At 41.6% G+C, this 15,923-nt stretch overlaps 1 protein-coding gene across 1 annotated transcript in view; it reads left to right on the top strand.

Moving 5' to 3' along the window:
- Positions 1-14,772, top strand: part of itpr3 (inositol 1,4,5-trisphosphate receptor, type 3) — an 86,720-nt gene extending 71,948 nt beyond the window's left edge. Inside the window, exons 42-59 of the mRNA XM_041798983.1 lie at positions 23-243; positions 875-1,075; positions 1,157-1,267; positions 1,374-1,469; positions 1,559-1,669; positions 1,799-1,882; positions 2,460-2,570; positions 3,081-3,273; positions 4,706-4,825; positions 6,246-6,421; positions 6,745-6,909; positions 6,985-7,174; positions 7,273-7,377; positions 8,782-8,900; positions 9,616-9,781; positions 12,057-12,217; positions 12,305-12,466; positions 13,519-14,772. Coding sequence (XP_041654917.1) covers positions 23-243; positions 875-1,075; positions 1,157-1,267; positions 1,374-1,469; positions 1,559-1,669; positions 1,799-1,882; positions 2,460-2,570; positions 3,081-3,273; positions 4,706-4,825; positions 6,246-6,421; positions 6,745-6,909; positions 6,985-7,174; positions 7,273-7,377; positions 8,782-8,900; positions 9,616-9,781; positions 12,057-12,217; positions 12,305-12,466; positions 13,519-13,635 — 2,609 coding nt within the window. The 3' untranslated portion in view covers positions 13,636-14,772. The remainder of the gene's footprint in view (positions 1-22; positions 244-874; positions 1,076-1,156; positions 1,268-1,373; positions 1,470-1,558; positions 1,670-1,798; positions 1,883-2,459; positions 2,571-3,080; positions 3,274-4,705; positions 4,826-6,245; positions 6,422-6,744; positions 6,910-6,984; positions 7,175-7,272; positions 7,378-8,781; positions 8,901-9,615; positions 9,782-12,056; positions 12,218-12,304; positions 12,467-13,518) is intronic.
- The last annotated feature ends 1,151 nt before the right edge of the window (positions 14,773-15,923 follow it).

Genomic DNA, 15,923 nt, shown 5'->3' with positions numbered 1-15,923 from the left:
TGTAGAATTCCTCTTTGTGTAGGTGGCTCTTCAGGTTTAGTACTTCCTGGTTCAGGAGCCCACCCTCTGCTAGTTCAGGGTCAGGGCATCGCGCCAGCCCAGGGGGCCGCCGCTGTCCTGCCTGCCCAGCAGGCTGAAGAGCAGAGAGAAGTGGAGACAGAGATGGGACCGGCTGTGATCATCATGAAGCCCATCCTGAGGTTCCTGCAGCTGCTGTGTGAGAACCACAACCAGGACCTGCAGGTCGGTTTACCAGAACTATCTCACTAACTTACTTATTCCAATACAAGAAATAACCAGGACCTGCAGGTTAAGGTGCATATATACTCTACAAGCAAAGCCTGGAGAGAGAATTCAGCTGACAGTTTTATTTACGGCCTCCCAGCTCCCACAGCCAATCACAGCTCTTTTTCCCAACACAGCAGTGTATTTAAATATGACCATTAATCCCTGCTTGCATTAATGCTGATGCACTGTGCTGCTGCTGGCAAAGCTTAACCTCCTCCACCCCAGCCTCCTCCTTTATAGCATTAAGCTTGTTGCACCCTCATACTGAGATTCATGCTACTATGGATTAATTGCTGTTGAACTTGTTTTATTGTATTCAGTAGGGATTGTCATAAATGCATCTATGCATATAGGGGTTTCTAGCAAAGTGCTCCCTGAAAGTCAAAGCATGCTGCTTGTCTAACCCAGGGAGCATCTCTGGAGCTCCGCCAAATAAATCTGTAGATCCATTTTGTAAATAAATGGTATAACGTATGATGAGAGTGATTTTCTGAAACGTCATTCTATGAAAACCTCTCTCAACTTCAGTCTTTAGTCTGAATCAAGATAATTTTATAACTTAGCTCTGTGTTTTTTGTGTTTCCAGAACTTTCTCCGCTGTCAGAACAACAAGACTAACTACAACCTGGTGTGTGAGACTCTTCAGTTCCTGGACATCATGTGTGGAAGCACAACTGGAGGTCTGGGCCTGCTGGGCCTCTACATCAACGAATCAAATGTCCACCTGATCTGCCAGACTCTGGAGACCCTCACGGAGTACTGCCAGGGGCCCTGCCAGGAGAACCAGGTACCTGGATGTAGACTGGAGGGTCTTAGTGAGTTAAAGAGGAAGGTTTTTGACATTTTTTTACTTGTGTGCGTATTTCAGACATGTATCGTGACCCATGAATCAAACGGCATCGACATCATCACGGCGCTGATCCTGAACGACATCAGTCCTCTGTGCCGCTATCAGATGGGGATGGTGCTGCAGCTGAAGGTATGCTGCTTCATAAAAACACACTCTTATCACATACCAAGTATTCAACGATTCACATAAATAGACAAACACCTGCTGATTTATTACCTCCCTCTCTGGTTGCCAGGACAACGCCTCCAAGCTGCTGTTGGCTCTGATGGAGAGTCGCCATGACAGTGAGAATGCAGAGAGGATCCTGTTCAACCTCCGCCCTCGAGAGCTGGTCAGACTCTTCTCCACAGAGTCCTTTAAAGGTGATCTGCCTACCATCAGCTCATCAGTAACCCTTCTCTGCTCCTCCTCCTCCTACAGGTGGAGGTGATAAAGAAGGCATACCAGCAGGAGAGCGAATGTGAGGACGTGGAGGAGGTGGAAGTTTCTCCTCGTGAGGTTGGACATAACATCTACATCCTGGCCCAGCAGGTGATCAAACACAGCCTCCTCATTGGCTGACTGCATCCTCCTCTGCTTTGTTATTGGCTGACAGGAGGTCTCACTCTGCTCAGTTTTTGTAATCCTTTAATTTTTGTTTTTGTCTTTGTTTTTTTGTAGCTGGCGAGACACAACAAAGTCCTCCAGAATCTCCTGAAACCACCGAAGAAGAACAAAGAGGGAGAGGAAGGGATCTCCTCTATGGTAACTATCTGTTCATCCATCCATCCATCCATCCATCCAACCAACCATCCATCCATCCTAATCTTATCCATCCAATGATCCTAATCTTATCCATCATTCATCCTTATTCCATCCATCCATCCTAACCAACCTAACCACCCAGCCACCCATTCATTCACCCATCCATCCATCCATCCTTAACTCATCCATCCATCCATCCATACATCCTTATCTCATCCATCCATCCATCTTTAACTCATCCATCCATCATCCATCTATCCTTGTCCCATCTATCCTTCCATCCATCGATCGTTTCACTCAACCAGCCATCTTTAACTCATCCATCCATCATTCCTCCATCCTTAACTCATCCGATTGTCCATCCATCCATCCACAAACCCCGTCATCCAACAATCAGTCAACTAATCCACCAATCAGTCATTAAATTAGAAATGATATATTAAAAACGATGAAAAAAATAATAAAGTTAGTAGTCAGTATAGTATCATAATTGGTACATAAATCAAAAATCCAGGTTTAACTTGACAAATGATGGATCTCTCCCCCCCTCTGTCTTTTTCTCTCTCTCTCTCTCTAGTTGAACCTGAACAACCGTCCTCTATCTCAGATGTTGAAGTCTTCAGCCCCTGCTGCGGTGGTTGAACAGGATCCTCTGGAGTACTATGACCTGCTCACAGCACAGATAGAGGTACAGCTGACGCTGAGGTCGGACACCATCTTTGTGTCTGTTATGATGGTCGCTGTGTCAGAGTAGGCGTCACGATGGATGTGATGAAGAACATTCAGTATTTACTGAACTATACTGTAGCCCTTCATGTCACGGCCCGATTAAAGACCATAGAGTCTTATAGGGCCCACTAAAAAGTCTCATTCAACCATAACAAATATTAACCTCCTCGTTAAAGGCGAGGCCGCCTTTATTTTCTTTTGTACTATTACCATCTTAAAATGCACTTTGTAACTCCCTGAATTAGCATGATGCTAATGCAAATGGTCACACATTTTCAGGGTGTTACCCCACAGACTGGTTTAAGGGTAACTCCCCTAATAGGGGGCATTATTAGACCAGGTCCTTGGGTCATACTGTGGTGTTACCTGATGCATTAAAGAACGTAAATGACTGATGAAACTCTTCTCTGACCCTAGTGAGTCCCTGTAGAGGTGTAATAAAGTCGTCTCTCTGTTGTTCTCTGTTCAGATCGTGCGTGAGGACCGCAGCATGGAGCAGATCGTGTTTCCTGTTCATCCCATCTGTGAGTTTCTGACTGAGGAGTCCAAGATAAGAGTCTTCAACACCACTGAGCAGGACGAGCAGGGGTCAAAAGTCACTCACTTCTTTGAACAGACGTCCTTCCTGCACGGAGAGATGGAGTGGCAGAAGAAGCTGAGGAGTAAGAGCAAACACAGACACGCTAAGGATGCACAATATTAATGTTTGATATCGGTATCAGCAGATAATAAAGTCAGCTATCGTATCAGCAGATGTAATTTCTGCAAGAGTAAAGGAGCAGTTTAGCTTACGTTGTACCGTTGAACTGTGATCCGACAGGTGAACGGCGCTACTCTGTCATGCTGTAAACAAAGAAGTCTTCCCTGGAAGTCCTGTAGCACAACCACGGGCTTCATCAGAACTAAGCAGAGATTCACAGAGGCCCATTTAGTTATGAGATGAATCGAACTTACAGTGCCCCTTAATGATTTTAGAAATCAATCATGGTTAATCTAACTTGGCTTTTTTTTTGACCAAAAAGTGTTAAAAAACAACTTGAAATGTCAAAATGTAAACGGAAAATAAATCTTCTCCTAAGCTGTAGTTCTCTAACTCATTGGTTCCTGACCTGGAGTCTAGGGCACCAAAGATCTTGAGAGGGCGCAAGGCTTTGTCTGCTCTGAGGCTGTCAAAATTAAATTTGCAAATATTGACTAAACCATGATAAAGCAGTTATTAAGTCGTTTATACAAAGGTCTTTAGATAGGACAAGCATGCACGGGTCTTTTTTTAGACTTTTATCAATGAAATAATTCAAATCTACGTTGATTTTTGGTGGCAGCGTGTCACTTTTTCTTCTCTCTTGGGTCCTGGGGAGGGCTCTGCTATTCTTATGTACATGTAGGGGGGGCTCCAAGGAAAAATGGTTGGGAAGCACTGCTCCAACTGACTGAATAAGATTGTCCTCCAGGATTTTTCTATATTTTCCAGCATTCATTTCATCTTCTACCTTTACAAGCCTTCCAGGGTCATGTGCTGAGAAGTGTGCAGTGTGATGCTGCCACCACTGTGCATTGAATGGTGTGTTTGTGGTGATGTCAGTGTTTGGCATCTTGTCTTATGGTAAAAAAAACCCACTCCATTTTAGTCTCATTGCACAAAAGAACTTTCTTCCTCTTGATGGAGTCTCCCACATGCCTTTTGGTGAATTCTAGTCCAGATTGAATCTGAGTTTTCTTCAACAGTGTCTTTCTTTTTGCCACTCTCCCATAAAGCTTTGACTGGTGAAAAACCCAGCCAACAGTTGTTGTCTGCAGAGTCTCTCCCATCTCAGCTGCTGAAGCTTGGAACTCCTTCAGAGTAGTCATAGGTGTCTCGGTGGCCTCTCTCACTAGTCTCTTCCTGGATTTAACTCACTCTGGCAGATGTTCAGAGCCTTGGAAATGTTTTTGTCTCCCTCCCTTGATTTATACTTTTCAACAACCTTTTCTTTGAGCTGCTTTGAATGTTCATTTATCTTCATGGTGTAATGGTAGCCAGGAATACTGATGAACCAGTGACTGGAAAGAAACCATTTTGGTTGTTGCTGATCTGTTATTGATGTTGTGTTGCAGGTATGCCCGTGCTGTACTGGTTCTCCAGGAGGATGTCTCTGTGGGGAACCATCTCATTTAACCTCGCCGTCTTCATCAACCTCATCATCGCCTTCTTCTACCCCTACGACTCAGGACAAGGTACCCTAACAATTTTACTGTAAATATTTAATAATACCACCACAAATGTATGTAAGTAATGTAAGTATTACTGTATAAGCAGAAGCTATGGGACTGATATCAGAAATATGCCAGTTTACCTGTAGTTGTTATTTTTTCCAACTTGTTCAACTAAGATTCAAAAAGTCTGAATGCCAGGTAAATACAGGGATTCAGTATAAGTGCATCTTTTCTAGATCATTATAGACCATCACTTTTGTGTTTCAGGGTCTCATTTTTCTACGATAGTGGTTGTTTTAGTCTGGGCTGCATATTTTCTGCAGGGGATGCAGTACATGGTTTGTCCTGATGATGGTGCTGTTAGAGTTAGAAAAGTTTATTATCCAGGGCAGTGGTTTTCAACCTTTTCAGCCCCCAAAATAAGGGTGCAAGAGACTGTGGACCCCTACTTGTACCTGAAAGTGGCTGAACACCGCCAGTCACATTCAAGAAAAGTCATGTGCAAAGAAGATCACCCATTAGGGGGAAAATGGAAGAGGTTTCTGGGGCCCAGTCAAACTGGGGGCCAGCAAAATCATGGTCCATGGTAAAGTTGAGCTGTGCTATTTTATATTTACCTGATTAATAGTCTTTTTAAAGAAACAAATATTTGAATTCATTTGTGTAGTTAGTAGCCCTCTTAAAATGTAAATCCTTTCATTAAAAACAGAGTTAAAATATGTTAAAATAGCTAAAATGGCAAAAAAAAAAAAAAGGTGGGAAAGGTGGTGAAATTGGATTTTAAAAGTAGCAGAAAATGGGGTAAAAACAAAAAAAGACATTGTAAGTGGTAAAAGGGGATTAAAAAGTAGCTGAAATGGCGTTAAAGTGGCAAAAAATAGGTGAAAATTTGGTGAAATGGGATGAAAAATTTATATAAACTGGCAAAAAAGGGTAAGCTGAAGCAGAAATTGGTTAAATTAGGAAAAAAAGGGCATTACAAATGTGAAATGTGGCATAAAAAGTGACAAAGAGGGGTTAATATTGGCAATAATGTGTCAACAGAGCCAACAATAGGCTAAGAGTGGCGAGATTTGGTTTAGAAGTGGCAAAAACAGGCAGAAGAAAGTGTTGGAAAGGGTTTACAAGTGGCAAAAATGAGTTTTAAGTTGCAGAATGTGTTAAAATTGGCCCAAAAAAAAGTGATGAAAATGGTTTAAAATTTGGCAAAATTGGTAATGTAATCTAAAGTGTTTTTAAAGCATCTGGAGACCCCCTCTCAGTGTCTCGCAACCCCCAATGGGGTCCCGACCCCAACGTTGGGAACTCTTTTTCTAGGGAGGAGGAGCATGATTCAAACTCATCATGACAGCCCATGAGAGAGAATTCTGCATATCTGAACAAAAAGTGAAAGTCTTATTAAAGCATTATCAGTGATGAAACTCTCTCTCCTCCTCCTCAGTGGGGGCGATCGACAACTCCTTGCTGCTGATGCTGTTCTGGATCCTGACCGGCCTCTCGGTGTTGGGTTTGTTCTCTCAGCGTTATGGCCTTCAGCCGCTCACCGTCGCTCTGATCCTCAGGTCCATTTATCACCTGGGCATCGGGAACACGCTCATACTGCTGGGCTCACTCAATGTAAGAACACTACATTACCCATACTGCACCTGGGCACAAGAGGGCTCTGACACTCATGAAAAGTCAAGCTTCCTAAGGGGACTTTGTCTTTGAATGACCATGCCCTGATTTTTTACAACTCCCAAAAAAGTTGGGGCACTGTATTTTCCAGGGTGTTTGGCTTAAAATAACCTTTCTTTCTTGTGGCAATTGCAAAGATTTACAAATGAAATAAAACATCCCAAGTGTTCTGATAAATATACCCACTTGCATTCCTGCAGTATTGTTTTCCTCCAGGTTAGAGGTGAGTTTTAGCTGTAACCTGCTGTGTTTTTGTCCTCCAGCTGATCAATAAGGTCGTGTTCGTGGTGAGCTTCGTGGGGAACAACGGCACCTTCATCATGGGCTACAAGGCCATGGTGATGGACGTGGAGTTCCTGTATCACCTGGCCTACGTCCTCACCTCCACCCTGGGCCTGTTTGTCCACGAGCTCTTCTACAGCATCCTGGTAAACTCTCGTACACTCAAACATTTATATTTTACTCTCCTGAGGTGTGTATTCACCCGTCCTGTTTGTGTGTAGCTGTTTGACCTGATCTACCGGGAGGAGACTCTTTTCAACGTGATCAAGAGCGTGACAAGGAACGGGCGCTCCATCCTGCTGACGGCGCTGCTCGCTCTCATCCTCGTCTACCTCTTCTCCATCGTCGGCTTCCTGTGTCTGAAAGAGGATTTCATCATGGAGGTTGACCCGCTACCGCAGATCGCTGCAGGTAACGCTGCATAAGTATTCTCCTCCAGTCCTTTATTTATTTCCTTTCCTGTCAGATGTACTGGTTTTGTGGTTGTAACTCTGTCTGTGGTCGTTTAGATCCTCCACAGAGTGAAGCTTCTCAGGACTTCCTGAATTCGTGCTCTTCAGACGGAGTCAGCTGCACCGCCGAGACACAGGAAGTTGCAGCCACCGAGGAGGAAGGTGAGAGAAGGACTCATTAAGGGGGGTTGTATTAGTGTTCTTCAAGAATTATTTGGGGCTTTTATGCCTGTAATTTTTAAGGTAGGACAGTGTGTAGGGTTGGAAGAGATAGAGTAGGAATGACATGCAGGAATGAAGCCAGAGTTTAGAGCAGTGTTACTGAACCCTGCTCAACCAAAGAGCCAAATTGTTGAAAAATGCCAAGAGGCACAATGTAAGTGGTGAAAAGTGGCAAAAACTGATTTAAGTGGCAAAAGACACAAGTTAAATCTGGCAAATAATGGTGAAACTGCAGTGAAAAGTGGCAAAAAAGGGCAAAAAGGGGCAAAGTAGGCATAAAATGGCAAAAAGTGGGTGAAAAGTGGAAAACTGGAAGGAAAGTGGCAAAAAATGTGCAAAAAAAAATGCAAAAATATGGCAATGTGTGTAAAATGAGTGTAAAAGTGACTAAAATAGGCAAAAATGTGGGAAAAAATGGTCAAAAAGCAGTAAAGATTGGCAAGAATGCTAAAAACAGTGGCATTTAACCCTTTAAAGCCTTTGTAATATATTTGTTACGCACGTTTTTGATACCTCTATCTAATCAAAATGATTAACAATTTCCTTAAAAAAACTTTTGTGTATAATCATATAAATGATAAAAATGCCCTTTATTATCAGTTCAGACAATTCCTAATGTGTCAAATGTGGAACAAAAAATGTATATGTGAAATTGTATGGCCTTATTTCTTTTTCTGGATTTCAGTGAAATAATCATCTCATTTCCACATTTTCAAAAAATAAAGAATTTTCTGGGTATTATTTGAGGTATCAGGCTTTAAAGGGTTAATGGCAAAACACAGCTTATATGGGCGAAAAGTGGCAAAAAGGGAAAAATTTGCAAATAGCAAAAAGCAGCATGAAAGAGGCAAAAAAACTGGTGGCAAAAATGGGATAGAAGTAGTAAAAATGGGCAAAAAGAAATGGAAAAGAGGGCTTAAAGCAGTAAAAATAGATTAAAAGTTGCAAAATAAATGAAAAAATAGCCCAAAAATTGCAAATAAAGGCAATGGAAATAGACAAAAAAAATAAAGGTTGAAATTAAAGCCAACTGTATTAATGTGGGGATGCAAACTGATTAACGTGACTTGTAATGGATAATTTCTGAGGTCATAGTTTCCCTTTCTAAAGGTTTTCTGGGGAAATAATATTTCAAATTAAGACATAAAAAAGCCACATGTTGCTCTAGAACCACGCGTTTAGTATCACTGGGTTAGATTGAGCTTGATTGTTAAGTGGTCGTCAGAGTAACTGTGATTGTTTAGAGGGTTAAACAGAGTTCTGTTTTACATAATTTGATGATGTTAAAGTGATGTTTACTCTAGAGGTATTTAATACATCACCAATATTTTGTGTGTGTTTCAGAGGAGGACAACTCGGAGCGGGCGTGTGACACTCTCCTGATGTGCATCGTCACTGTGCTGAATCACGGCCTGAGAAACGGAGGAGGAGTTGGAGACGTTCTCCGTAAACCATCAAAAAATGTAAGCAAAACCCCCCCCATCCTAATAAATGTATTAAAACTCAAAACTGAAGAAACACATTGACCTAAGTATTCAGACCCTTTACTCAGCCTCGAGTCTTTTTAAATAGAACTCAACAAGCTTTGAACACCAGGATTGGGCGATTTCCTGCCATTCTTCCTAGCAAATCCTATCAAGCTCAGTCAGGTGGGATGGGGACCGTCGGTGGATAGCCATTTGGTCTTAGGGTCGTTGTCATGTTGGAACGTGAACCTTCGGCCCAGTCTGAGGTCCAGGCTTCATTGAGGATATCTCTGTACCCTGCCCCAGCTTTCCCTCCACCATGACCAGTCTCCCAGTCCCTACCGCTAAAATACACCCCCACAGCATGATGCTGCCACCACCATGCTTCACTGTTGGAATGGTATTGGACAGGTGATGAGCGGTAACTGGTTTCCTCCAGACAGAATGTTTGGAACTGAGGCCAAACAGGTCACTCTTGGTTTCATCATAGGTGCCCAAACTAAGGCCTGCTCACCAGCTGAGGCCCTTTCCTCATTTTAAATGCGTAAAGACTAAGGGATTACAGCAGCTGCTGCCATTAATGTAAAGCTGGCTGTTTGTTTCTGTATGTGGCCCTCAGTGAAGAAAGCCTGGACACCCCTGGTTTACTAAAACTGTTCCCCACCACAGCAGATTCCCTGAACCACTAACACCTCTGCATCCGTCTGCGTAGGAGCCGCTGTTTCCTGCTCGTGTGGTGTACGACTTGTTATTCTACTTCATCGTCATCATCATCGTCCTCAACTTGATCTTTGGCGTCATCATCGACACTTTTGCCGACCTGAGGAGCGAGAAACAGAAGAAAGAGGAGATCCTGAAGACCACGTGTTTCATCTGCTGTAAGTAGAAATATAAACCAGTGTCAGTGACCAATCAGAGAGGTCACAGCTGGGTCACATGTCTGGGTTATTTCTATATGTTTGCTTGTAGAACATGTTTAGACAATACATTTACAACCTTAATGGTACACATCATTTCTTGGCTTTCTTGGCTCCTACCATGACTTCCCGAAATGCTGTGTGCGGTGAAGCTGCTGCTGATAAGAATGAATGGGGGCCAATAGGCTAAGAGGCTAGCCGTCCCTCTTTAACAGCTTTTCTCCCTCATGTTGTCATGAACATGCTTTTAAAGGACATGCTGATATACTGTTCAGCCAATCTATGTTCTGTTTGTTTCAAAGACATAAGAAGTGTTTCTTAGCCCAAGATTTTTCACGTATTACTGAACAGAATATAGTAGATCATCTACACAACTAATCCAGTCCAGATGAGGCCTCCCAGAACAGTGGTGGGCAACTGGCGGCCCAGTAGCCACATACGGCCCTCCTTCTTACAGTCATGAATAAACAGTAATGATAAAGCGTGACAAAGACCACATATTAGTTCCTTTAGTAAAATTTAAAAGAGTTCCAATTATGAAACTGTGAGGATCCTGCTATTTGTGAAAATTTAGCCGTCTGACCACGAGAAAAAAAATCTTGAAGCCCTTTCAGAGTCCAAAGCTGCCCATCCTTGACCCGGACTACCATCATATTCATTACCATCACTGATCATGGTGTTGATGATGGTGATGATGATGGTGGTAATGGTGATGATGGTGATGATGATGATGATGGTGATGGTGATGATGATGGTGTTGATGGTGATGGTGATGATGATGGTGGCGATGGTAGTGATGATGGTGTTGATGATGGTGATGATGATGATGGTGATAATGGTGATGATATTGATGATGATGATTGTGATGATGATTATGATGGTGATAATAATGATGATGGTGATGATAATATTGATAATGATGATGCTGTTGGTGATGATGCTGATGGTAATGATAATGATGATTGTGATGACAATGAAGATGATGATGGTGAAGATGATGATGGTGGTGATGGTGATGGTAGTGATGGTGATGATATTGATGATGATAATTGTGATGATGATTTTGATGGTGATAATAATGATGATGGTGAAGATGATGATGATGATCCTGATGGTGATGATGATGGTGAAGATGGTGATGATGATGATGGTGGTGAAGATGATGATGGTGATTATGATAATGATGATCCTGATGGTGATGATGAAGATGAAGATGGTGAAGATGGTGATGATGATGATGGTGAAGATGATGATGGTGATGATGAAGATAAAGATGGTGAAGATGGTGATGATGATGATGGTGGTGAAGATGATGATGGTGATTATGATGATGATGATCCTGATGGTGATGATGAAGATGATGATGGTGAAGATGATTATGATGGTGATAATAATGATGATGGTGAAGATGATGATCCTGATGGTGATGATGATGGTGAAGATGATGATGGTGAAGATGTTGATGATGATGATGATGATGATGGTGAAGATGATGATGATGATCCTGATGGTGATGATGATGGTGAAGATGGTGATGATGATGGTGAAGATGGTGATTATGATGATGATGATCTGATGGTGATGATAATGGTAATGATAATAATGATGGTGAAGATAATGATGATGATCCTGATGGTGATGATGATGGTGAAGATGATGATGATGATCCTGATGGTGATGATGATGGTGAAGATGATGATGGTGATGATGGTGAAGATGATGATGATGGTGAAGATGGTGATGATTATGGTGAAGATCATGATGATGATGATGGTGAAGATGATAATGGTGATTATGATGATGATGATCCTGATGATGATGATGATGGTAATGATAATAATGATGGTGATGATGATGATGGTGAAGATGATGATGGTGATTATGATGATGATGATCCTAATGGTGATGATGTTGTTGAAGATGGTGATGGTGATTATGATGATGATGATCCTGATGATGATGGTAATGATAATAATGATGGTGATGATGATGATGATGGTGAAGATGATGATGGTGATTATGATGATGATGATCCTGATGATGATGATGATGGTAATGATAATAATGATGGTGAAGATGATGATGGTGATTATGATGATGATGATCCTGATGATGATGATGATGGTAATGATAATAATGATGGTGATGATGATGATGGTGAAGATGATGATGGTGATCCTAATGGTGATGATGATGGTAATGATAATAATGCTGATAATGATGGTTGTTGTTCCAGGTCTGGAGAGAGACAAGTTTGACAACAAGACGGTGTCATTTGAGGAGCACATCAAACTGGAGCACAACATCTGGAACTACCTTTACTTCATCGTCCTGATCAGAGAGAAGAACAAGACGGACTACACGGGACCGGAGAGCTACGTCGCTCAGATGATCAAAGTAAAACTTCTAGAACACGGGAGACAACAAACACGTGACCTGTATCCTTAAATGCCCCATTTAACACCCTAACCTCTGCTCTTCCAGAACAACAACCTGGACTGGTTTCCACGGATGCAGGCCATGTCTCTGGTGGTTACCGATGGCGACGGTGAGCAGAACGAGATGAGGATGTTACAGGACAAACTGGCGTCGACGATGAAGGTGGTGACGACTCTGACCACGCAGCTGACGGAGCTCAAAGAGCAGGTAAGGCACACACAAATATGAGAAGAGCTTTTCAGGGAAGTCCAGGAAAAACAAACTTCTGGATAGATGAAGGTACATCTGAGTTTGTTAGCTTGATGCTAACTCATAATGGCATTGTCTTTAATGGGCTAACCAGTTTACCACTGCTCAGTGAGAGACTTAACTGATTATTTACATTAGAACAACAGCAATGAGCCTGGATCTAAATCCCATTGAACACCTATGGAGAGATCTCAAAATTGCTGTTGCAAGAAGACACCCTTCAAATCTGAGAGACCTGGAGCAGTTTGCTAAAGAAGAGTGGGCCAGTATTCCAGTTGAGAGGTGTAAGAAGCTTGTTGATGGTTATAGGAAGAGATTTGTTTCAGTTGTTTTTCCCAAAGGTTGTGTAACCAAATATTGAGTTTTGGGTGCCAACAATCTTGTCTGGCCCATTTTCTGAGTTTTGTGTAAAATTATTTCAATTTTGGCTTTTTTCTTCTGCTTTTTTGTTTTGTTCAAATGCACATAAAGTAAATAAACATGTGTAAACCAAAAACATTTGTAATTGCAACAGTTTCTGGGAGAAATGGTTTAACTTCTGGAAAAAATTCCAGGGGTGCCAATACTTTTGTCCATGACTGTAGTTTTATGCTGTTATGTTCTTCTGGTAATGAACATTAAATGTCTACATTTTAAAGTAAAATTGGATAAGCTTTTTCGTTTAATCAACTGATTTAATCATTTCAAAATCAGTAGAATTGTGACGCTATCTCATTCTAATGAAGGGAAAGTTTCAGGTTCACTTTAGTTTGAAATATTGAGTTGTATGTGTTCTCTGCATGCATAGGCATTATTTATTTATCTATTTTGAGTGAATAAAATTAAGTTTTTCTATATTAGTCACAGTGTTTTGGGCTCTTGTGCTTTTTATAATAAAAATAATCATCTGACTTTAGAGAACAGCTGCGTTTTAAACCCTATTTGTGTAAAACAGCAACCTCATGACATTAATTCCTGACCAAAAAAAATCTAGATGTTATTAATACTGAGGGTTTTCTGTGCTCCTGCAGATGACAGAGCAGAGGAAGAGGAGGCAGAGGATGGGATTCGTTGATGTGCAGGCTGGAGCCAGCACAGCGCTGCCCCCTAGTGCCGCAGGAGGAAACCACCAGATCTACAAAACATAAGGAGAGAACCTGTTAAATAACTGACATGTAACTATCATGGATGGACTGACCAGATCTCCATCTGTTAGCCATACAGCTGGACTGAAGGAGGAAATCATTCACGTGGTTTTAAGGAAAAACACTATAAATGTAGAGCACATCAGCGTCTCACAACAAACACAGGAGAAGCAGTTTTTTTTGTTTGCTTTTACTCTTAAATGTCTCCTCTAAAATGGTCCTGAGAGAGTGAGATCTGCTTCTGTTCCTGAGGAAAAATGATGATGGTGTCTCTGCTTAGTTCAGTTTGGTTCATCTTTAGATAAATGTTCGCCACGTTTATGTGATGAAACCAGAAGCCTTCTGTTTGGTTTTAGTTGCTTATTTAGACCAGAACATGGTTTGGGTGCCAGAAAAGTTTTAAAAATGGGTTTAAATTGCAAACCTCTGGAAATGGCGCCATCTCTGTCATAGCATAAATTGGAAATAAGAAATTCCTTTGAAAACAGACTTGCACATGCTCACTGTAGCATTTGTAGTCATTTTTGGGAGCTGTGTGCACAGTGGTAATTGTTAAAACAGTTCTATTTTGAATTCTTGTGTAAATGTGGCCTTAGACGACGCACTTAAGCATAAAAACCTTCCCATGTACATCATCAACCACTGGTTTTAAAACAGTGTTTGTGTCTCCAGCATTTTTAGAGGCTCTAACTCACTAAACAGAACAATATTTCTGGTGTTTCAAAGCAGGATGGATCCTTCTGGTTGACTTTTTATATTACACCTTACTCTGCTGGAGAAAGGTGTCCTTAATGCTAACAGTAACAGATATACATCAGTGAAAAGTGTTTGCCCCCTTCCTGATTTTTGCGTATTTTTCACACTTAAATGTTTCAGATCATCAAACTAATTAAAAACCTACCTGGTCCTATGTGAAAAAGTCTTTGCCCCCTGAACCTAATAACTGGCTGTTCCATCCTTGGTAGAAACAACTGAAGGCAAGTATTTGTGAGAACTGTCAATGAGTCTCTTATCAATGTGGAGGAATGTTGTCCCACTCTTCTTTGCAGAATTGTTTTAATTCAGTCACATTGGAGGGTTTAAGGTCACACCACAGCATCTTTAGCATTTTTAGTCCATTCAGAGGGGGACTTGCTGGTGTGTTTGGGATCATTGTCCTGCTCCATAACCCAAGTGGTCTTGAGCTTGAGGTCATGAACCTATGGCCGGATATTCTCCTTCAGGATTTTCTGGTAGCGAGCAGAATTCATGGTTCAAGTGGTCCAGGTCCTGGTGAGATGAGCCTTTGTGTTCTTTTTGGTCAGAAGTGGCTTTTGCTTTGGAACTCTCCCATGATGCCATTGTTGCCCAGTCTCTCTCTTAAAGTTGAATAATGAACTCTGACCTACACTGAGTCAGTGAGGCCTGCAGGTCTTTAGATGTTGTTCTGGGTTCTTCTGGATGAGTGGTCCATGCGCTCTTTGAGTCACTTTGGTAGGCCGGCCACTCCTGGGAAGGTTCACCACTGTTCCCATTTGTGGATAATGGCTCTCAACATGGTTGGCTGGAGTCTCAAAGCCTTAGAAATAACCCTTTCCAGACTGATAGATTTCAGAGACTTTGTTTTTCATCAGTTTGAATTTCTTTAAATGGTTCCATGGTGTGTTGGAGATCTTTTAGCCGACTTCATGTTGTCAGACAGATTCTAATTAAGGGGTTTCTGGATTCAGCTGGTCTGGGTGTGGATAGAGAAATTGAACTCAGCTCTCCAAAAAATGTTCTCAATTGAGGATTTAACAAGGAGAGGGGAATGGCTTTTTGCTCAGAGCCAAGTATCATTTATAAAGGGCATTTTGTATTTACGCAGGTTATCTTTGTCTAATATTTAAACTAGTTTAACGATTTGAAACGTTTAAGTATGACAAATATGTAAACAATAAAAAGTCTGGAAGGGGGACACTACCTTTTCATGTCACTGTCCTGGAGACTTCTGGTTTTCTGGTCTCAGAGTCCAGCCATCTTGGTTTTATGGATTAGCCTTGGAGGAAGTGACACTCACAGGTTCCACGTCACATCATTAGTAGAATATTTTCCTTTTTTTGTTTCCTTTGAAAAATAGGTTTCCATTATTAAAAGTACAAAAAGATTTTCTTAATAGAAAGTGTTATGATAATAGAAAATGTGGAGAGAATCTAACACTTCCTGGTTCAAGGACAACATGGATGTCTGAATCCTAAATGTGTGCATAGTCATTCGTGTGGTCAGAGTCGAACTAGGCATCAACTCACCGTAGAAAAAGGGAGAAAGAGCTG

This window comes from Cheilinus undulatus, linkage group 11 (assembly GCF_018320785.1).
Source record: "Cheilinus undulatus linkage group 11, ASM1832078v1, whole genome shotgun sequence".
NCBI lineage: Eukaryota > Metazoa > Chordata > Actinopteri > Labriformes > Labridae > Cheilinus > Cheilinus undulatus.
Note: the sequence above shows the minus strand (reverse complement) of the source record. Positions and strands in the feature narration are given on the sequence as shown.